This window comes from Humulus lupulus, chromosome 6, assembly GCF_963169125.1.
Source record: "Humulus lupulus chromosome 6, drHumLupu1.1, whole genome shotgun sequence".
In the NCBI taxonomy this organism is placed as follows: Eukaryota; Viridiplantae; Streptophyta; class Magnoliopsida; order Rosales; family Cannabaceae; genus Humulus; species Humulus lupulus.
In genome coordinates this window covers 222,019,466-222,041,489 of record NC_084798.1, presented here as the reverse complement: position 1 = coordinate 222,041,489, position 22,024 = coordinate 222,019,466, and the positions used below count along the sequence as shown (strand labels likewise).

Genomic DNA, 22,024 nt, shown 5'->3' with positions numbered 1-22,024 from the left:
TTGTATCAAGTACCAATAATCAATCATTAAACTCATGAAATATTATTGACTTGTGCAAGTGCAATTATGGATGCATTTAAAAAAACTAGCAGCCAACCAAAAATCAACCTAAATCAACTGCAATTATGCAAATTAAATAACTTTTATGACTCTCTAGATTATGTATAACAATGCAATGTGCATCTCTCAACTTCTTCTCCTCAGCTTAGCTTTGCACTTATTATTCCTTGGATGGAACCAATCAAGGCAAAAACCGTTATAAGCAAGAAAACGGTGCTAAAAATACGAAGCAGTATCCATTTTGTTGTCCAAGCTTCAACATTTGATTGTTTCAAGTACATCTCTACTGGAAAATATATGGTTAAGGGCCAGAAGTTTATGCCTCCTAACACCCCAAGAATCTGGTTGAAGTAAGGGAAGATCATCGCAATCACGGTTGTTGATAGGACATAGGCTGTTCGGAAACTCAGCCTAAGAGGGTTCAGTCTAAAAGCTGAGATTAGTGGAAGTTGAAGTCTGTAATTCTTGTTCAAGACTTCATTTTGTGGGATCTTCTCAGCCAACCACTGTTCTACATTAGCAAATAATGGTTGACTGTATATCTGCCACCAAAACCAAAAATTCACATTATGTGATTTAAGTGAAAAAAGACATTTTTTTTAATGTCGATTTGTAAAATAGTATTCTTTAGATAATTCTTTGCAAAATGAACTTCCAGATAGGGTGTCGAGTATTTTCAACAGGTGTCGAGTGTTTGAAAGAATAATTTGCAAAGAATTATCAAAAAGAGACTATTGTGCAAAATGACTATTTTGCTGATGGAAGTGTGAAATTTTTTCAACTTAAGCATCATGATATGTTGGTACCTGATAACCGCCTACTAGATGAAGGACAACGCAGATGTTAGCGAAATCAATGAGCCAATATGGCTCGTAGAATCCAAAACCAGTCATGAGATTCCCTGGTGTGTAGTTACCAAATGCAGCATATCCAGAGCCTCCACAAAAGAGATAAAAAAGGGTTGTAACTACTATCGATATTGCGGACGCCTTCTTCATTGTCTGGTTTTCTGGTGGGGGTGACTCCAAAGTGTCCTTCGAAATTCAGCAAATATTGTTCTTTTATGTCAGCCTCTTAATAAAAGCCATAGTTTAATGAATGTAGTTCTTGAATCTTGTTAAAAATTCACCTGTATTTCGAAGAGTATTATGGAGAACGGATAAGCAAACGCAACGTCTCCAAGGGCTTGGGATACCAACCATACTTTATCAGCTGGATTAGATGTTGAAATTCCAGTTATGCTGCCTCCAATGTAGCCGTGAGCTTCATTCATACAATGACAAGCAAAATATTAGAATGAGTAGAAGAGAATGAAATGAGGTTAAAAAAAGAGTAGTTTAATGACATATTCATTCATACCTATAACTTTTGCAATGCCTAGTCCCAATCCAATGAGGGCATAGGCGAAAGACATGATTGCAGCAACAATTGAGAGCCATTGTATGCCATGAAAATCAGGCAGTTGGGATAGTATTATTTGAACAACTCCAAATAGTAGCATATAAGAAGAATCTCCATATATACATTGGGCTTCATGCCCTTCTTTGTGGTAGCAATTTGATTCTTGAATTGCTCTGTGGTATCATCATAGAATAATGTTTACAATATGATCTTCAAGTTTTAATCCGAATCCAAACATGAAGAGAAACGACATTCTTAAAATACTTCTTTGCAAAATAAAAGGGTGTCGAATGTGTCAGAAGTAGTAATTTTGTGAAGAACTATCAAAAGAATGCAAATTTGCAAGGTGACAATCAAAATAAGTTTACTTTGCCAAACAATCCTAAAAGAACAAAAGCATGATAACATACCTCATACTAATGCCAGATGTGATAGTATAGGCAATACCAAATCCATACATGGTCAGTTGGAGAAGAAAGCCACATGCCAAAGCATTGTTCTTCCCTGCAAAAGAATTTCAAATCATATCAACTAAAGTACAACAAGAAATCCATGGATTAGATATTACAACCAAGTAAAGAAAAGGGATGATTTGTTTCACCTAAATTCATATCAACAGCTTCAATGTAGGAGCGATTTCGAGCAGGACCATGTTCAGGGTCTGGTGATCGGTAAGAGTTGCAGAGAAGGAACGCTGAGAAAAGAGTTGTGGTTGCAAAGGCAAGCATGGCAAGAGGACCCACAATCCAACCTAACTGAGCCATACTCCATGAAAGGGATAATACACCTGATCCTATCACCCCTGTTATGATATGTGCTACAGCCGTCCATACATTTCCTTTTCACAATTCAAAACAAGTAATTGTATGTAAGTTGATGATGAGATGTCTACACAAACAAACAAACAAACAAACAAACACCTTACATACTATAACATTTCAAAGTCGACCTAGAAATAGATATATACATGTGTTGTTTACACACCTGGATCACCAAACATGTAAATGTAAATGTAATCACTAATATATATATATATATATATATATATATATAGTTGATGATGAGATTACTAAACAGACAAACAAACAAACACCTAATATGCTTATACATTTCGAATTCAGCCCAGGAAAACGTATATACTAAGACGATGATGAATCTAAAAGTTGCCCAGATAAGAAAAATAACAGGGAATCACTTACCGGTTCTCTTAAGAGGAAACTTGGGCAATAATGGGGTGTTTTGAGAGTGATGATGATGAAGATAAGCTTCTCCTCCTCCCATGGCGTCTGAGACTGAATGTGATGAAAATAATCAAACAACAGATATATATATATATAATATGATATGAGTCATGATGTGACAAAGAATATATAATTAATAATAAAAATCATTTGAAGAAGAAAACAAAAAAGAAGCATACGTGTTCTTGATAATATATAACACTCTCTCTCTTCTCTCTCTTATCTCTGTCTCACTCTGTAATGATGTTTTTGTTTGAGAAAGAACTTAAATTCAAACAATGGAGAGAGAGAGAGAGAGAGTGAGTGAGCGTCGAAGAAAAATGCAGTCTTTTTTTTATAAGTGAAGAAGGCGAAGGTGGTGGACACGTGGCATAATCCTAGGCTGTTAGTGTTAAAGAGTCGTACGGCTCTGTCCAACTCCATGTGTCTCACTTTTGTACGACTTTGTCGCCCAATCATTAGTACACACGTCATCATCATTATTATTATTATTTTAATATTATGCACTAAATATTCATGGATGGTTGACACGTGTCCTTATCAAAATATTTAATTAGTGAAATTTAAATTGAACGTTGATTTAAAAACACACGAGAGAATTGTTTAGCTTACGTGGAGTGGATTAGACTGGTGTGCATTGTATCTGACCTCATATTGTTGTCGTTTTCTTTGCTGAGATTTGTCGTTTTCTATTTCAATATACATTTATTCTTCACTTTTCTTTTTCAATGTGCTGTTTTCTAACAGTATTACATTTTATTTACAGTTGTTGTCGTTTTACCTTCTTTTTTTTTTTCTTTACCGTCGTTTTCGTTTTTCTCAATATCATCACACTATTATCGTGTTCAAACAGTATTGTCGTTTCGTGTATTGTTGTCGTTTTGTCCCTAATACTGCTGTTCCTTTCCTATCTATAATACCTACTTGAATTGAGGTGGAGCAATATAATGTGAAAATACCGAACTGACATTACCGTCGTTTTTCTAATCTCTATATCATAATTTAATGTCATGATTTTTTGAAATATTTGCAGTAAAAGTACTAAATTTATTACGTTTGTAACACTTAAGTATTCAAGTTAATTTTTTTGTGGCGAAATTATATTCTGTCCATGTTTTGATGCAGTTTAGTACAACCGTCAGTTCTCACCGTTAAATTCGATTGTGATACGTAAGTGCAAATGCTCAATTAAATGGATATTTGAAGTGAAAGTACCTAATTAAAGGGATATTTGTAGCGAAAGTAACCAATTTAAGATATAATTGCTGCAAAAGTATCTAAGTTATAAGTAAATTTCCCTCCATGGTGACGGACTTAATGACGAAACAAACAGATGCACTAAATTACACCAAAACATAAACAGAATGTACTTTCGCCGCCAAACAAACAACTTAGGTACTAAGTGCTGCAAACACAATAATTTAAGTATTTTCGCTGCAAATATCCATAATTTTTTTTATATATATTATTGTCGTTTTTCAACATGCTGTCGTTTCCTATATTATTGTCGTTTTTTTACGATTTCGTCGTTTTTTTTATAAAGTCGGTGTTTTTCCTGTTCAGGCTTGACCACTATTGGTTGTCGCTTTTCAACATTATTGTCGTTTATTAAATTACTGTCGTTTTTGTTCCTAATTTTGCTTTTCTTTTCTCATACACAAACATACACCATGGGCACTTGAGTTACCGAACTGATATATTACCCTCGTTTTCTTCTTTTTACGATATCATCATTCACTCTTCGTATTGAATTCGATGTCGTATTTCTACATTAATGTCGTTTATCATATTGTTGTCGTTTTTGTACGTTTTCGTCGATTTGTTTCTAATATTGCTGTTTTTTAATTTATTAATTTTCAATCAAAGAAGAATGACATTACTACGTCATAACAAATAATAATCCATTGTTTTCTTAGCTTAATTTGGCAGTAATAAGGCCTTGAAGGGATCCAATAAAGCCAACCAGAGTGATAAGAAAGCAAAAGAAAGTAAAAGTTCTAAGAACAATCCATTTTCTAGGCCAAGCCACTACTTTCTTTTGTATAAAATAAATCTCCACAGGAAAATATATGGCTAGAGGCCAAAAATTCAAGGCTCCCAACACTCCCAAAACAGTCTGAGATAATTGAGTTGAAATGGTGGCAGTAATGGAATTTTGACTTTGTGGAAGTTATTCACAAAATTATAGGTGAACATTTGACCCGAAAAACTCGCAAACCCTGACCCGTAACCAGACAACCCGCAAACCCTGACCCGTAACCAGACAACCCATTTTTTGAGAAAACCTGTTGGATTCGGGTTAAATCCGACCCGAAATCCGAAAATTATGGTATTTTTGAAAAAAATGGTATTTTTGCAAAATTGGGATTTTCGGCCCAAAACCCAATAGGCCCAGCCTAACCCGAAACCTCACAAAAACCCGAATTTTTCGGATCAGTTTCGGTACCATTTTTCTCCACCCGAAACCCGCAAAACCTAAACCTGATGCACACGAAACCCGAAAATCCAACCCGTGTGCACCCCTACACAAAAGCAATGTTCGGAAATTTCCTCATCAACCATTTTTCTAACATGAGAGCATTGAGAAATATAGGGGAAATTTCATAACAAATATAGGAGTAGGTCATCATGGTGCCAATCATGAGTTCTTTTTCTTCTTTTGCTTTGTTTAAAGTTTATTGAAGTTATTTGGAGTAGCATATTAATTAGATTACCTGGTATCCTCCCACCAAGTGGGATATAATGCAGGCATTAGCAAAGTCTATGAGCCAAAAAGGTTCATCGAATCCAAATCCAGTTAAGAGGTTCCCTGGTGTGTCATTACCAAAGACTGCATAGTCACAAAGATTGAAATCACTGAAGCCTTCTTCATGGTTTTGTTCTCAGCTGGAGGAGACTTCAAGGTGTCTTGAATCTCGAGAAGGATCATCGTGTATGGATAGGCGAAAGCGATGTCTCCCAGTGCTTGGAAGAGTAGCCATAGTTTGTTGGCAGTGTTTGAACCTGGAACTCCTGCTATGCTCCCTTGAATTGTTCCATTTTCTGCAATTTTTTCACCAAGCCAAACTAAGTCCAAAACTACTACTTATAGTCTTAAACTTAATGTCACTTTGTAAAATAGTTTGATAGTTTTTTACAAAACATTCTTGCTAGACATTCTATCAAATTCATTCAACACCTTCTAGAGAATGCTACTCTGCACAAAAGAAAAAATGTTACTTTACAATGAGAACTTTACACAGTTATGTTTTTACCTATGACTTTGGAGAAGCCTAGGCCTAATCCAATGAAAGCATAGGCAAATGACATGATAGCAGCAATGATAGAAAGCCAAGCCATGTTATGGAAATCTGGAATCTGTGACATAAAAATTTGCACCACTCCAAATAGCAACATGTACAGAGATTTTCCATAAGAACAATCAGCCTCGTGCCCTTTTTTATGGTAACAATTGGATCTCATAATTGCACTACATTAAGCAAAAAAACACATGCCAAAACATCAAAACTCAAAGCAAACTTCAGTTAAAAACAGAGATAAAAAGTAAAAAAATGGCTATGAATTACCTCATACTTGTTGCAGTAGTAATCACATATGCAATACCAGTTCCACACATGCTCAAATATTGAAGTAACCCACAAGCCCAAGTATGTTTACTACCTGAACTAACAACAAAATCTATATATATATATAAAAAAAAAAAAGCATGTCCTATATGTTGAAGACTATAGAACAAGCATCGAGGTCGAGTCCACCTCTGACTAGGTGAGCTTGTTGGAACTTTTAATATATTATAGTATGAATTATTAAAAATAGAAAAGGTGCTTTAATGACTCTCTAGAGGAAGAGTCCCACATTGGTTTAGAATACTCTCTTGTAAGGGTATATAGAGTGTGGACTTCAGCCTTGGGGTTGTGCCCCAAGGGGTACCCACTTTTGTGGGAGAGGGAGGAGTCATACAAAGGCTTACCTGACCACCACACACGCGCGCCGCCGCCGTCCGTCCGACCGAGCTGGTTGGTTGGTGTGCACCTTATTATTTTTTCTAAAAAATTATTTATTAAATATTTTTTTATTTAATAAAAACGTGGTTAATAAGTGGTAAACTGAAGACTTAATCTCTTCAGATTTTTCAGGGTTATAACTGCCATGCCTCTCCCATGTTTTAATAAAAAAACGTCTTTATTTTCCGAAAAAATTAAACTCTATTTACGATTAAAGAAAAAATCCGAGCAGTAGTATTATTAAGGGTGTAGTATACGACGGGTCTCTACAGTGCAGTGGAGGTCCGATCACAGTGAAGACTGGGCTGTTTTATCCTGGGGACGACGGGGCTGATAGTCTGCTTGCACGAATTCTGGGCAGTGCCGCGAACGTCTTAAAGAGAGCGACCTAGTCCGCGACTCAACCCAGACAATCATTCGGTAATTTCGTTCCTTTTTTATTTCTGCAGCAACTTAGAACAACAATTTTAAGACGTTTAGTTTCTGCCATGACTACCGATGATAACTATGGTGTTGTAGACATAAACAAACCATTTCGTTTTGAGGGTAACCACTTTAAAAGATGGAAACAGAAGATGTTATTTTTCCTCACAATCAAAAAGGTTAACACCGCTCTCACTACTGATAAGCCTACTGTATCTGAAAAGGAAGACAACGATGAAAAAGAGAAACAAACTAAGGCTTTAGATGCTTGGGTCGAAAATGATTTTTTATGCAAAAATTTCATTCTCAATGGTTTATCTGATGACTTGTATGACTATTATAATTCTGACCAAAATGCCAAGGAAATCTGGGACGCACTGCAAAAGAAGTATGACACTGAGGAGGCTGGAACCAAGAAGTACGCTGTCAGTCGCTACCTCAAATTTCAGATGACCGATGACAAGTCAGTGGAAGCCCAATCTCATGAACTTCAGAAAATCGCTCATGAAATAATTTCTGAAGGTATGTCTTTAGATGAACAATTTCAAGTTGCTGTGATTATTGACAAACTGCCCCCTGCGTGGAAAGATTTTAAAAAATTTCTCAGGCACAAAACTAAAGAATTTTCACTAGAAAGTGTGATCACTCGCCTTCGTATTGAGGAGGAAGCTCGTAAACAGGACCAGAAAGAAGAAGTGCTTGTTGTATCCAGCAACAACAACACTAACAAAAGGTCCACTGCAGTTCTGAAACCCAATGGGAAAAATTTCAAAAATCAGAATCGCAAGCAGAACTCAAACCGCAACAATCAACCTCGGAACAATACTCAGAATTGGAACCATCAAAGGAACCAAAACAGACAGCAGCAAAACCCCCCTAATAATAAGAATGAACCTGCTCCATTTCTGTGCTTTGTTTGCAACAGACCAGGTCATATTGCACGCAAGTGCAGGAACAGGCCAAGCTCTGCTCCGCAGGCTAACCTGACAACTGAAGAGCCTTTCACGGCTATGATATCTGAGATCAACCTTGTTGGTGGATCAGAAGGGTGGTGGGTAGACACTGGCGCTTCTCGCCATGTTTGCTATGATCGGAATATGTTTAAGACATATACTGCTGCTACTGAGGATAAGAAAGTGTTGCTGGGAGATTCGCACACTACGATTGTTGCTGGTATTGGTGATGTGGAATTAAAGTTTACCTCTGGAAGAACTGTGATTCTTAAGGAAGTCATGCACACTCCAGAGATGAGAAAGAATCTGGTCTCGGGCTACCTTCTCAACAAGGCGGGGTTTACACAGACTATAGGGGATGATTTGTTTACTTTAACTAAGAATGGGATATTTGTAGGGAAAGGGTATGCAACTGAGGGAATGTTTAAATTGAATGTTGATGTCAATAAAGTGAATGCTTCTGCTTATATGTTGTGTAGTTTTAATACTTGGCATGCTAGACTCTGTCACGTTAACAAGCACATAATAAAAAATATGAGTAGTTTAGGCTTAATTCCTAAATTATCTTTAAATGATTTTGAAAAATGTGACTATTGTAGCCAAGCTAAGATCACAAAAACACCCCATAAATCTGTGACTAGAGAAACTGAGCCTCTAGATTTAATTCATTCCGATATATGTGAACTTGATGGGACGTTGACCAGAAATGGAAAACGTTATTTTATCACTTTTATAGATGACTGTTCTGATTTTACTTATGTGTACTTGATGAAAAATAAAAGTGATGCTCTTGATATGTTTAAATCTTTTGTGACTGAAATTGAAAATCAATTTAATAGAAAGATAAAGAGATTTCGTAGTGATAGAGGCACTGAATATGATTCGAGCATGTTTGTTGATTTTTATAACTCACATGGAATTATACATGAAAGAACTGCACCATACTCACCTGAAATGAATGGCAAAGCCGAAAGGAAGAATAGAACATTTACTGAATCAATTGTTGCTATTTTGCTTAATTTTGGTGCTGCATCTTATTGGTGGGGAGAAATATTATTAACTGTTTGCTATGTGCTTAATAGAGTTCCAAAATCAAAAAGCAAAATTTCTCCTTATGAGATCTTGAAAAATAAACAACCAAACATCTCTTATTTTAAAACTTGGGGTTGTTTAGCATATGTTAGAATTCCTGATCCTAAGAGGATAAAATTGGCTAGTAGAGCATATGAATGTGTGTTTATTGGTTATGCTGTTAATAGTAAAGCATATCGTTTCTTTGATTTGAAAGACCATGTTATTTTGGAATCAAATGACGCTGATTTTTATGAACATAGATTTCCATTTAAATTGAGAAATAGTGGGGGTGCATCATCTAGTAACATGCCTGTGATTAGGGACATTGAGCATCATGAGGGGAATGAAACTGAACCTAGAAGAAGTAAAAGAGCTAGAGTCTCTAAAGACTTTGGTTCTGATTTTTGTGCATATACTTTAGAGGAGGATCCTTCGAACCTCCAAGAAGCTATGACCTCATTAGATGCTGACCTGTGGCAAGAAGCCATTAATGATGAAATGGACTCCCTTGAGTCTAACAAAACCTGGCATTTAGTTGATTTACCTCCAGGATGTAAGACAATAGGTTGCAAATGGATTCTGAAAAAGAAATTGAAACCTGATGGTACTGTTGATAAGTACAAGGCACGTCTTGTTGCCAAAGGTTTTAGACAGAGAGAAAATGTAGATTTCTTTGACACATACTCACCTGTCACAAGGATAACATCTATTCGTGTGCTTATTGCTTTAGCTTCTTTACATGATCTTGTTGTGCACCAAATGGATGTTAAAACTGCTTTTTTAAATGGTGAATTAGAAGAAGAGATTTACATGGACCAACCTGAGGGATTTGTGATCCATGGTCAAGAACATAAAGTGTGCAAATTAGATAAATCTTTGTATGGTTTAAAACAGGCACCTAAGCAATGGCATGAAAAGTTTGACAATCTAGTTATCTCACATGGTTTTAAAGTGAATGAAAGTGACAAATGCATTTATTATAAATCTGAGAATGACATTTGCACCATCATATGTTTATATGTAGATGACTTGCTTATTTTTGGTTCGAACTTACATGTCATAAATGATGTAAAATCTGTGCTATGTGAAAACTTTGACATGAAAGATCTAGGAGAAGCGAATGTGATCCTTGGTATAAAGATCACTAGGTCTGAAAAGGGAATTTCTTTGGATCAATCTCATTACATTGAGAAGATTTTAAAGAAATACAATTACTTTAACTGTAAACCTGCGTGTACACCCTATGATCCCAGTGTAAAGCTATTTAAGAACACTGGTGATGGTGTAAGACAAACAGAGTATGCGAGCATCATTGGCAGTCTTAGGTATGCCACTGATTGTACTAGACCCGACATTGCCTATGTTGTGGGACTATTGTGCAGGTTTACTAGTAGACCTAGTGTTGAGCATTGGCATGCTATAGAAAGGGTCATGAGGTACCTTAAGAGAACTATGAACCTTGGATTGCATTATCAAAAGTTTCCCGCTGTCCTTGAAGGATATAGCGATGCTGACTGGAACACCTTGTCAGATGACTCCAAGGCAACCAGCGGCTATATTTTTAGCATAGCTGGTGGAGCTGTTTCATGGAAGTCTAAGAAACAGACTATTCTGGCTCAATCTACAATGGAGTCAGAAATGATAGCACTAGCTACTGCTAGTGAAGAAGCAGGATGGTTGAGAGGCCTGCTAGCTGAGATTCCTTTATGGGAAAAACCGATACCAGCTGTGTTGATCCATTGTGATAGTACCGCGGCTATTGCAAAAATTCAGAACCGTTATTACAACGGTAAAAGACGTCAAATACGACGTAAGCACAGTACTGTTAGAGAGTTCCTCTCTACTGGAGCTGTGAGAGTGGATCATATACGCACTGATGAAAATTTAGCTGATCCTTTGACGAAAGGATTAGCTAGAGAGAAAGTCCTTAAAACATCAAAAGGAATGGGACTATTGCCCTTAGAATGATGAATCACACATGATGGTAACCCGACCTATAGACTGGAGATCCCAAGAAATAGGTTCAATGGGTAATAACAAGTTATGATGTGATATGAGACAGATCATGCTATTACTTAAAGTTAACTTGAAGCATGAATTCCTGAAGCGACATAAGGATGAGTTAATCGAAACTCTTAATGAGATCTATACTCTATGTGGAGTGGAGTACCGAGCTACAGGAGTACTCTTGATAGACTCACCTGCGTGAATGTGGAAGTGGGGCCGCTTCCTATGAAATTTAGGGCAAATTTCTAGAGCGTTCACTATACTGGGATAGACGTGCATGGCCATTAAAGCACGGGCTTTTGGACTACACCCTGGAAAGATTGTGCGTGGTGCAATGTTAGAGATAGAGTTCAAGACTACGTGTCACTCTAGTATATTCTAAATTGCATTCACTATGCAAAGGTTCAAGTCGAAAGATACCTTTGTTTATGTTCAATCTTATTGTTCTTAGGTTACTGCTCGATGAAAATATTTTTTAAATAATTCAAGTGGGGGATTGTTGGAACTTTTAATATATTATAGTATGAATTATTAAAAATAGAAAAGGTGCTTTAATGACTCCCTAGAGGAAGAGTCCCACATTAGTTTAGAATACTCTCTTGTAAGGGTATATAGAGTGTGGACTTCAGCCTTGGGGTTGTGCCCCAAGGGGTACCCACTTTTGTGGGAGAGGGAGGAGTCACACAAAGGCTTACCTGACCACCACACGCGCGCGCGCCGCCGCCGCCGTCCGTCCGACCGACCCGAGCTGAGCTGAGCTGGTTGGTTGGTTGGTGTGGTGTGCACCTTGGTAAACTGAAGACTTAATCTCTTCAGATTTTTCAGGGTTATAACTGCCATGCCTCTCCCACGTTTTAATAAAAAAACGTCTTTATTCCCGTTAATTAAAAAATCAATTTTTCTTTAAAAAGGAGCGATTACTTTTCAGAAGGATTATCTCTTTTCAGAAAAAATTAAACTCTATTTATGATTAAAGAAAAAATCCGAGCAGTAGTATTATTAAGGGTGTAGTATACGACGGGTCTCTACAGTGCAGTGAAGGTCCGATCACAGTGAAGACTGGGCTGTTTTATCCTGGGGACGACGGGGCTGATAGTCTGCTTGCACGAATTCTGGGCAGTGCCGCGAACGTCTTAAAGAGAGCGACCTAGTCCGCGACTCAACCCAGACAATCATTCGGTAATTTTGTTCCTTTTTTATTTCTGCAGCAACTTAGAACAACAGAGCTCTTGTCATTGGGCCATGTACTCGAAAAGCGAGTGTGCATTCGCTTTTTGAGTAGGTGGCCCAATTGACAAAAAGAAACTAGCTACTTCGGGCTGGACTCGACCTCGCCCCATAAAGGGTATTTTTGAATATAAGAGTGGTTTCTCTTCCCAGTTACAGAATCAGGAGACCTGTAACAAAGAAGAAAGGCAGAGACATAGGTGATTATGGAAAAGCACAGCAATGCAACTGGTCCACCAATCCAACCTAACTGTGATGATATGAGCCACACAACTCCATAGTGTTCCTGGTTGAGTTAAGTAGCCAAGATCGAGTTTGATGAGTTCATATACAACTCATGAGTTTCAATCATGGAGATTGAAAAAGATATGAAGTTTTTACCGGTTCTGAGTGGATGACCATCTTCATCATAGAAAGCTCTATCGAGTTCGAATGAGTGTTGGACTGCCATGGTTGTTCAACTCAGTTTTGCTACTAAGACTTGTTGTGAGTACGTAAGTGTGTGCATGTCACCATGTGATTGTCTCAATGGTCGAGCTCGATCTGTATAATCTGCACCAGTTCCAGGATTAGATTCACTTCACTTCTTAATAACATTTGTTTGAGAAGGATTTTATTTTTATTTTTTATAATGATAGTACTTGTTATTTTTTTAACTCAAATTTTATGATATTCTCTAATAACTATAACACCTAAATATCTAGTTTATCTATTTGTTTCATTAGATAAAATCTCATTTAGTTTGATTTTCAAATTCAAACTGTACAATTATCTAAGATGGTGGAGCTCTAATGTAACATATGGTATTTTTCTAATTATTACATATAAATTGATATTGTTAAGATTTTAGATATTCACACATTGTTCTAAGTTGTAAAATGTGGTCACAAATAGTTACCTGAATATGGAGAAAAAACAAAGCTTAGAAAGAACAAAAGATACTTTACATGAATTTTTTAATACTGCCTAATTATTACAATTTTGTTTTGTGTTTATTTCAAGGGTAATTTTGTTTCGTAGAAATGAGGGAAAAAAAAATCATAAAGCTAGTAAAGAAAAGTATCCAACTTTAAAAGCCATTTACTCTATAGACTAATTAACATAACAAATAATAACACAGAAACAAATCTACTATCAAAATATGCTAAGCTATATGATTTATTAATTTTCAATCAAAGAAGAATGACATGACTACATAATAAATAACAACAATGATGATGATAATCCACTGTTTTCTTAGGTTAATTTGGCAGTAATAAGGCCTTGAAGGGATCCAATGAGGCCAACCACAGTGACAAGAAAGCATAAGAAGCTAAAAGTTCTAAGAACAATCCATTTTCTAGACCAAGCCACTATTTTCCTTTGTATAAAATACATCTCCACAGGAAAATATATGGCCAGAGGCCAAAAATTCAAGGCTCCCAACACTCCCAAAACTTGGTTGAAGTAAGGGAACAACATGGCAAGTCCAGTTGTGGACACCACATAAGCTGTTCTGAAGCACAGTCTGAGAGAATTGAGCTGAAATGGTGGCAGCAATGGAATTTTGACTCTGTGGAAGTTGTTCACAAAAGCACTGTCTGGAAATTTTCTGATGAACCATTTTTCTACCACTGAAAATACAGCCTGACTGTATATCTGCCACCAAAAAAAAAATTAACATAAGAGCAAGAATGTGTTAGTCTATTTGATTTGTCTTTTTTTTGGTAAAAAATGAGTCTAGAGAAGCATCCCAACTAGAAATGACAAGGGAACGAGGAAAAATCGGTTTTTGAAATACCATTCTTGTTCTTGTTTCTTTTCCCCGCATCAAAAACTGTCAACTTTTTGGCGGGGAAAAGTCAATCGGTTTTCAAATACCATCCCCGCTCCATTTAACATTTATAAAAATGAGAATAGAGAAGCATTCTAGACTAGAGACGACAACATAGCGAGCAAAGGCTAGATTTTGAAATACCATCCCCGCCCCATTTAACATTCGAGGCAGGTTTGGTTGGTTGAAAATTTTCAAATGAAAAATTGCACCAATAAAGGTAGGTCACGTGGTATCAATGAGATTTTGGAGTAGCATGTTTATTTGATTACCTGATATCCTCCCACCAAGTGCAGAACAATGCAGGCATTGGCAAAGTCTATGAGCCAAAAAGGCTCATAGAATCCGAACCCGGTTAGGAGGTTCCCCGGTGTGTCATTACCAAAGGCTGCATAGCCAAAGCAACCACAGCAGAGGTAGAAAAATGTTGTCACAAAGATTGCAATCATTGAAGCCTTCTTCATGGTTTTGTTCTCTGCTGGAGGAGACTTCAAGGTGTTTTGAATCTCGAGAAGGATAATGGCGTATGGATAGGCGAAAGCGATGTCTCCCAGTGCTTGGAAGACTAGCCATAGTTTGTTGGCAGTGTTTGAAGCTGGAACTCCTGTTATGCTCCCTTGAATTGTTCCATTTTCTGCAATTTTTTCACCAAACCAAAGTAAGTCCAAAACTACTACTTATAGTCTTAAACTTAATGACATAATGCAATTTTTTCATCAAACCTATGACTTTGGAGAAGCCTAGGCCTAATCCAATGAAAGCATAGGCAAATGACATGATAGCAGCAATGATAGAAAGCCAAGCCATGTTATGGAAATCTGGAATCTGTGACATAAAAATTTGCACCACTCCAAATAGCATCATGTACAGAGTTTTTCCATAAGAACAATCAGCCTCGTGCCCTTTTTTATGGTAACAATTCGATTTCATGATTGCACTACATTAAGCAAAAAAACACATACCAAAACATCAAAATTATCAAAGCAAACTTCAGTTAAAAACAGAGATAAAAAAGTAATAAAATGGCTATGAATTACCTCATACTTGTTGCAGTAGCAATCACATATGCAATACCAGTTCCATACATGCTCAAATACTGAAGCAACCCACAAGCCCAAGTATGCTTACTACCTGAACTAACAACAAAATCCATGTGTTGAAGACTATAGAACAAGATTAAGATAAGGGTCGAGGCCGAGTCCAGTTCTGGCTAAGTGAATCACCAACTTAGCCAGAACTCGGGCTGGACTCGGCCTCGGCCATAAAGGGTATGCTCCAAATTGAAAAAAAATAAGGGTCGAGGACGAGTCCAGGTCTGGCTAAGTGAATCACCAACTTAGCCAGAACTCGGGCTGGACTCCGCCTCAGCCATAAAGGGTATGCTCCAAATTGAAAAAATTAGTACCTAGATTAACTCTAACAGCATCAATGTAAGAGTGGTTTCTCTTCCCAGTCACAGAGTCAGGAGACCTGTAACAATCAGAGAGAAGATAGGAAGAGATATAGGTGACTATGGCGAAGCACAGCAAAGAAACTGGCCCTGCAATCCAACCCAACTGTGAAGTACTCCAAGCCAGAGAGAGCACTCCAGCTCCTATAACAGCCGTGATGATATGAGCCACACCGCTCCATAGTGTTCCTAAGTGACCAAGATCGAGTCTGAGTTTAGTTATCTTGTAAATACTGAGTTGAAAAAAGAAAAAAAAAAAGATGAAGTCTTTACCTGTTCTAAGTGGATGACCATCGTCATCGCATGAGTCTCTTTCGAGTTCGAAAGTGTGTTGGACCGCCATAGATGTTCAACTCAGTTTTGCTACTAACATATATATAGATATATAATTAGAAAGTGTTTGGTTTGTAGCTAGCTAGGGGTGAGTTAGGTTCTCGATGAGTAGTAGTAGTAGATTTGGTAATTTGCTTGACTTATTGTGTGTACGTAAGTGTGTTTTGTTTTGTGTGTGCATGTCAACATGTGATTGCCTCACACTTTGGTCCAAAAAGGGTTTGAGTGGGTAAGAATGTTCAGACTCGTATCTATAATCTGTACACATTTCAGGATTTGATTCTCCACTCTTTCCTTCGTCTAGAAAAGATAACATTTTCAATCCACGTTTCAATGGAACAAACTAAGAGAGATTTTTCTTATTTGTTGTTGATTTGATGTTTCTTTTTATATATATAATTAATGATAATATGTACTTAAATTATTAAGTTTTAATTTCTGTCTATGTTTTATTTTATTGTTGTTGATATAATTTTTTATATATATAATTAATGATAATACTTACTTAAATTATTAGCAGTTAATTATTTAATTAATATTTTACTGGCGAAAGTAGTTTCTGTCTATGTTTTGTTGTTAGTGTCAATTCCAACTTTTAAGTGTGTTTGTGACATAGTGGTGAAGATACAAAATTAAATTTATATTTGTGGTGAAAGTATATATATATATAATTAATGATAATATTTAAATTATTAAGTTTTAATTTTTTACCGGGTGAAAGTACTTTCTGTTTATATTTTGTTGTCGCCGTCAGTTTCAACCGTTAAGTTTGTTTGTGACATGTTGGTGAAAGTACCAAATTAAATTAATATTTGTGGTGAAAGTAGCTAATTTAATAGATACGTGCAGCAAAAATACTCAGGTTATAAGCAAATTTAACATCATGTGATGTACTTAGCGACAAAATGAACAGCTGTAACAAAATATAGATGAAATGTATTTTTGTTGGCAAAAAAATAACTTAAGTACTAAAGTGCTACAAACGTAATAATTTGGATACTTTTCCTGCAAATAAATATCATTTTTTTTTAATTCAAATTTTAAGTTATTATAAAATATCTAGTTTATCTATTTATTTAAATTAGATAATATCTTAATTTAATTTTCAAATTCAGACTGCAAATTTAAAAATGAGTCAAGTCATATATAATTGAGATACCTCCAAATTGAAACTCTAGAAACGGGTCGTACCCTAACCCTACATGAATGGTGGTCCTTATTAAATTTAAAACCAATTATTGGAAAGGATTTTTCTACAAAAGATAAGATATTATTGCACCTCCTTTCCTTTATAAGAAATCATTTAGCAATGGGTTTTCATATTCATATTTGCCAAATATATATATATATATATAAATAAATTTATATATATGGAAAATTTAAAAGTAACACTTTATTCTATTTTTGAGTGTAAAGATATGCCTACTCCTGTTTTTAGTACCTAGATGATTTTCGGTGCAATTTTTTTTATTCATCATATTGTAGTTATTTAGAGTTTCATGCAAACTTTAACAAAATTTCAAATAATTTACAAAACATGATGCAAACTGTCTTTTTTATGCGTGTGAAAAGTAACATGTTTCAACTTTATTATTGACACTATAAATTATTCATAATTTTTTTAAAATTTGCAAAATACTATAAATAACTATAATATACACTACCATTAAAAAACCTACATGTGTCACCATATTTTGCATCTAATTTAAAAAGATAGCGTGGCCCATTTAATTTATAATTTTAACGTTTTTCATGTTTTGTTAAGGCTTTTCTCTTTCTCTCTCTTTTCCTTAACTTCAAAAAAGTTTTCTGGCCACACTGCTGATTGGTTGAGCTCAAGAGTGGTATCATCGCGACCTACTCTTCAAGGTGATCATTTTGATATGTGGGAAGCATATATTTTTTTGGCGTCACCAGAGAAGATGACCATAATAATAAAATAACCTTTTAGTTTATTTTCATATTTTGTTAACAAAAAATTAACTAAATTTTAAACTTAAACAAATTTTAATTTACCAAAAAGTGTATTCTTATTTTACATTTAAAATATGTTATATGATATTTTAAATAATTTTAAAGCTATTTTAGAAACATTTTAAGTAATTTTTTTTAAAATATATTATTTAGGATACTGTTTGGTAACTTTTAAATAGAACATAAGAAAACTCTTTTTGGTAACTCACTAAGTTTGTTGGTTACTTTAAATTTGTGTCATACCCAAAAATGTAACTTGTAAAAGTAACTGTGCAACATACTAAATACTTTTTTTTTTCTAATAAGCTATTCATGGTAAATTTGAATTATAGGATTAACTTTTTATACTATATGATAATCGATTAGTTTCTAAAATTGACTCGAAGCGTAAAAGTATCTTAAATAGTAAGACATGTAAATTACATGAGTGACTAAAAAAGCCTATTAAAAATTTTCATTTAAAAGTTATTATGCAGCATACTAAATTAATTTTTATTAATAAGTTATATGGTAACTTGTTATACTATATGACAACTCATTAGTTATCGAAATAAGCTTAAATGTTACTAAAAGTATCTTAAATAATAAGATATCATAATATAACCTAAAAAAACTAGTTGATATATTAAGATGTCTACAAATAATTTTTGGAGGTAACCAAAAGATATCTGAAATAATATAATAAAAAAATTAAGTTTTTTATAAAAAAAAGTGATCAATCGGTATCTTATCAGTATCGTAAGTAACCAAAATGTAACTTCTTACAACCCAAAAATAGGAAGCGAGATTTATCAATTTTTAAAAAAATTCACTATTCTATGCTAACATGGCACAATATATGTGTAAATAAGTTGTTTTAAGATAATTTTTGGAATAAGTTTACATTTTTAAGGTATTTGTATAAAATTTCCTAAAAAAAATTATGCCAAAAATTATTCAAGTACCAAAGACAGAAAATGGGTACATCGGTGTAGAGGTGATTTCCTACAATTGATTAGATGGGCACCAGCAACCTGTCAATAACAAAAAGAAGAGAGACGAGAGTTCAATTGGGAGCACCGGTGGGGTGTCAGCCAAAGGGACTCCGACGCTCAAGTCAGTCGGGTTGTAACGAGAGCTAATAGAAAGTAATAAAATTAAGATATAAATAGTCGAAATGATGATGGATGAAGGAGTCGTAAAATGGTCAGAGTGACGGTGGCGATGACGGAGGAGTCAAGCGACTAGGTCAGGTCCAATCAGACTGACTAATTAGTCTTGCTTGACTGGATTGCTCAGAAATAGAGTAGCCTTCGTTTCAATTAGAGAGTAAAGAAAGTTCAGTGATTATTTGATGCCTTTTCTCAACCTCTGATGGTCTTATTTATTGTCCTCCTTCTCGTTCCGTCCTCCTCCGTCTTTCTCCTTCGCTTGACTCGCTCCAAGTGGTTTTATTCCGAGATTCTTGGCGAACGTGATGGGAGCCTTGACTGTTTCAAGGTCCCTGGCTGACTGAGTGTATCCGAATTCGGGTCCGGGTATGGTTTTGGGTAATTGGATGGTACTTTGTATATGCGAGCCTATTTTACATGGGCTTTGGGCCTTCTTGGCTAGTTAGATAGCTTATTGGGCTGACTGACTGCTTGTTGGACTATTATTTTTCAAGTATACGAATTTTGTCCACTACAGTTTGTCCCTCACTCTTTGGTATAGAATTCATTCTTTTATCAAAGAGTAAAAAAGAAATTAATTCCATCAGAATTTATCCATTTTCCCAATAGTTACAGAATATGCATTGACTCAATTTACCTTTTTCAGAAATTATTCACGGGGATCCTACGCATCCGGCTGTCCGAGTGACCTGCGGATGCGCGCGGCCTGGTTGGCCGATCGGCTGTTTGGGCCGACTGGCTGCTTACTTGCGGCCGAGTGATGCGCACCTACGCATCCGGCCGAGTAATGAGCACATATGCATCCGGCTGTCCGAGTGGATTGCGGATGCGCGCGGGCCTGGTTGGCCGACCGGCTGCTTGGGCCGACTGGATGCTTGGGCCGAACGGCCTTCTGGCCTAGTGGTCCACGGGGTGGCCCTGAGGCATGGCCGAGTGGGTCACATGTTGGCCGACTGAATGGGCTGCACGAGCCGAGTGTTCCTCCGGGAAGGCCGAGTGTTTCGTTGGCATGGCTGATTGCTCCTCCGAGTGCTTTACCGGGGTGGCCGAGTGCTTTGTCGGCATGGCCGAGTGCTCCTCCGGGTGGGCCGAGTGCTTCGTCGGGGTGGCCGAGTGACTCGTGTGTTTGGGCCGAGTGGTCTGCCGAGGAGGTAGTGTGTCCGGGGGAGATGGCCAAGTGGGCCTAGTGCGCTCAATGTGAATTTTCATTTGTCTATGAGACTTTAAGTGTCCTTAGGAAGTTAAATCCTTTTTGGTAGGGCCACCTGATGGTTGACACTTGGCACTAATCGGGTGGATTTGTGTGCCTATATAATGGTGGTTTGTTGTCTGAATCGAGTCTTCGTCAGAGTTCTTTGTGGCGCTCTGTTGAAAAACTCCCTGAAGGTATTCCTCTTCTACAGAGTCCTGATAATCCTCGTGTTGTGTTTATCAAGAGAAGTTTAGAAGTCTTGGGATATACTCCCAATTTTTTGACTGAATTGACGACAAGTGAGCGGTTGTTTGCAGACGTAGCTATGTCCCGACCCTTTACACTTCCTCTAACCGGTTCCAATGCCTTGGAACGTTTGCGTCAAGCAAAGAAATCGTCCGTTGGGAGCTCAGAAGCTGACAGAGAGGTTGTCGTGCCTCCGGCTGATCCCCCTGTTTTGACGCGGAGTCAGACGAAAAAAAAGAAGAAGGCTGTGCAGGATGATTCTTCCGACCCATTTAGCGACACCGTTGCCCTTTCGTTCCCTTCCAATGCTGCGGCCTATAGTGAGATTGGGCCTCACTTAGGAGAGATTGATAAGTTGTTGTGGCCCGAAGATGATCACAGAATGGAGCAGGTTGGTACGGATGGGTCAATTGATACCACTGTTTCTCATTTGTTCCAGGTACGAATATTTCATTTAGTTTTGTTTGTGCCGACTAGCTGATTTCTCTTGTTGTCTTACATTTTCTTTTTTATGTGTCAGGGTTTGCAAGGGGTCATTTGGCTGAAGTAGAAAATCAAGTCCTTAATGGCAACTCTAAAGGAAGTAAGGAGTCAGAGAAATGATCTTCGGGGTGAAGTTAGTCGGCTGAAAGATTCCAAGAAGGAGTCTGATCAACTCATAGCTGATTTGAAGGCTCAACTAGAATCCAAGGAAGCTGATGTCGAGAAGCTGAGAGTGACTCTTGGTCAAGTTGATGATTTGAAAGCCGAGGTTGCTTCGTTGGAGAATCGGATGTTGGTCATTGGGCTGGAGGCTGAGATCCAATGCCGTGGCGTAATGGCTAGTGAGTTTCGGGATGGTAAGGCTGATAGCTGGGATGTTCCCAAATACATTGCTGATCTTGAGGAATTGGAGAAGATGAGGGCTGAAGAGATAACCCGGGCCGAAGAGTTAGCCACTTCTTTTGGCATCATGACTACTAATGATCTGGTTGTGGATGACTGATTCCTCTTCTACTCGTGTTCATTGTCATGGGATAACAGAGTTTGTCGGGCCTTTTCTAGTTGTTGTATGAACTTTTTCTTATGTAGTATTTGTATCCTGATCTAACTGACCTCGTTTTGTTGTATTATGGCTTGTTGTAGCTTCTGTTAGTGTTGTTTAAGTTATTGTATCGGATGCTGATTGGCTGAATGACTTATGGAGTATTAGTGTCTTATTCCCCCAATCTAAGTATAAAGTGACTTAGTCAATTTATATTTAGATTTGTTATTGAACTGTTCGTAGTATATATATAAAGAAAAAATGGTTGTGATAGGGGGCTGCGCTCCGTGGAGCTGCCTACATACCCTTTGCAGGGATCAAGCCCAAATGTAGTTCTGACACTTCCTGCATTATAAGTGTCAGTATGTTGCTCGAATGAAGATCTTGTGAGAATACTGATGAAAGAAAATGAAAGTAGACTGGGTTAAGTTAAGAGTGATACAGTCTCAAG

At 36.8% G+C, this 22,024-nt stretch overlaps 4 protein-coding genes across 4 annotated transcripts; 1 reads left to right on the top strand and 3 right to left on the bottom strand.

Annotated features, from left to right (window-relative positions):
* Positions 1-19: 19 nt before the first annotated feature.
* Positions 20-3,012, bottom strand: LOC133783508 (probable amino acid permease 7). Its single transcript, XM_062223157.1, has 8 exons — positions 2,882-3,012; positions 2,661-2,753; positions 2,063-2,299; positions 1,872-1,965; positions 1,420-1,634; positions 1,190-1,323; positions 867-1,094; positions 20-602 (listed from the first exon to the last, which is right to left on the bottom strand). The coding sequence occupies exons 2-8, from the start codon at positions 2,740-2,742 to the stop codon at positions 201-203; spliced, it is 1,392 nt and encodes a 463-aa protein (XP_062079141.1). The 5' UTR covers positions 2,743-2,753; positions 2,882-3,012; the 3' UTR covers positions 20-200.
* A 2,086-nt stretch (positions 3,013-5,098) lies between these two features.
* On the bottom strand, positions 5,099-6,318 carry LOC133786162 (probable amino acid permease 7). The gene is made up of 4 exons (XM_062225372.1): positions 6,269-6,318; positions 5,957-6,171; positions 5,527-5,744; positions 5,099-5,224 (listed from the first exon to the last, which is right to left on the bottom strand). The coding sequence occupies exons 1-4, from the start codon at positions 6,316-6,318 to the stop codon at positions 5,099-5,101; spliced, it is 609 nt and encodes a 202-aa protein (XP_062081356.1).
* Positions 6,319-13,519: 7,201 nt separating this feature from the next.
* On the bottom strand, positions 13,520-16,080 carry LOC133783509 (probable amino acid permease 7). The gene is made up of 6 exons (XM_062223158.1): positions 15,927-16,080; positions 15,609-15,842; positions 15,241-15,334; positions 14,926-15,140; positions 14,476-14,837; positions 13,520-14,028 (listed from the first exon to the last, which is right to left on the bottom strand). The coding sequence occupies exons 1-6, from the start codon at positions 15,994-15,996 to the stop codon at positions 13,627-13,629; spliced, it is 1,377 nt and encodes a 458-aa protein (XP_062079142.1). The 5' UTR covers positions 15,997-16,080; the 3' UTR covers positions 13,520-13,626.
* Positions 16,081-20,441: 4,361 nt separating this feature from the next.
* On the top strand, positions 20,442-21,574 carry LOC133784544 (uncharacterized). The gene is made up of 3 exons (XM_062223842.1): positions 20,442-20,497; positions 20,621-20,988; positions 21,070-21,574. The coding sequence occupies exons 2-3, from the start codon at positions 20,629-20,631 to the stop codon at positions 21,097-21,099; spliced, it is 390 nt and encodes a 129-aa protein (XP_062079826.1). The 5' UTR covers positions 20,442-20,497; positions 20,621-20,628; the 3' UTR covers positions 21,100-21,574.
* The last annotated feature ends 450 nt before the right edge of the window (positions 21,575-22,024 follow it).

Excerpts from the sequence above, each read along its gene's own strand:
- LOC133783508 (XM_062223157.1), bottom strand. The coding sequence starts at position 2,742 with ATGGGAGGAGGAGAAGCTTATCTTCATCATCATCACTCTCAAAACACC. Across the intron at positions 1,635-1,871 it reads ACATCTGGCATTAGTATGAG|AGCAATTCAAGAATCAAATT; the intron begins GTATGTTATCAT and ends ATGATACCACAG. Across the intron at positions 603-866 it reads ATCTAGTAGGCGGTTATCAG|ATATACAGTCAACCATTATT; the intron begins GTACCAACATAT and ends TTTTGGTGGCAG.
- LOC133784544 (XM_062223842.1), top strand. The coding sequence starts at position 20,629 with ATGTCCCGACCCTTTACACTTCCTCTAACCGGTTCCAATGCCTTGGAA. Across the intron at positions 20,989-21,069 it reads CTGTTTCTCATTTGTTCCAG|GGTTTGCAAGGGGTCATTTG; the intron begins GTACGAATATTT and ends TTTATGTGTCAG.
- LOC133786162 (XM_062225372.1), bottom strand. The coding sequence starts at position 6,318 with ATGTGTGGAACTGGTATTGCATATGTGATTACTACTGCAACAAGTATG. Across the intron at positions 6,172-6,268 it reads ACTACTGCAACAAGTATGAG|TGCAATTATGAGATCCAATT; the intron begins GTAATTCATAGC and ends TGCTTAATGTAG. Across the intron at positions 5,225-5,526 it reads TTGTGACTATGCAGTCTTTG|GGGTGCACACGGGTTGGATT; the intron begins GTAATGACACAC and ends GCTTTTGTGTAG.
- LOC133783509 (XM_062223158.1), bottom strand. The coding sequence starts at position 15,996 with ATGGCGGTCCAACACACTTTCGAACTCGAAAGAGACTCATGCGATGAC. Across the intron at positions 15,141-15,240 it reads GCTACTGCAACAAGTATGAG|TGCAATCATGAAATCGAATT; the intron begins GTAATTCATAGC and ends TGCTTAATGTAG. Across the intron at positions 14,029-14,475 it reads ACTTGGTGGGAGGATATCAG|ATATACAGTCAGGCTGTATT; the intron begins GTAATCAAATAA and ends TTTTGGTGGCAG.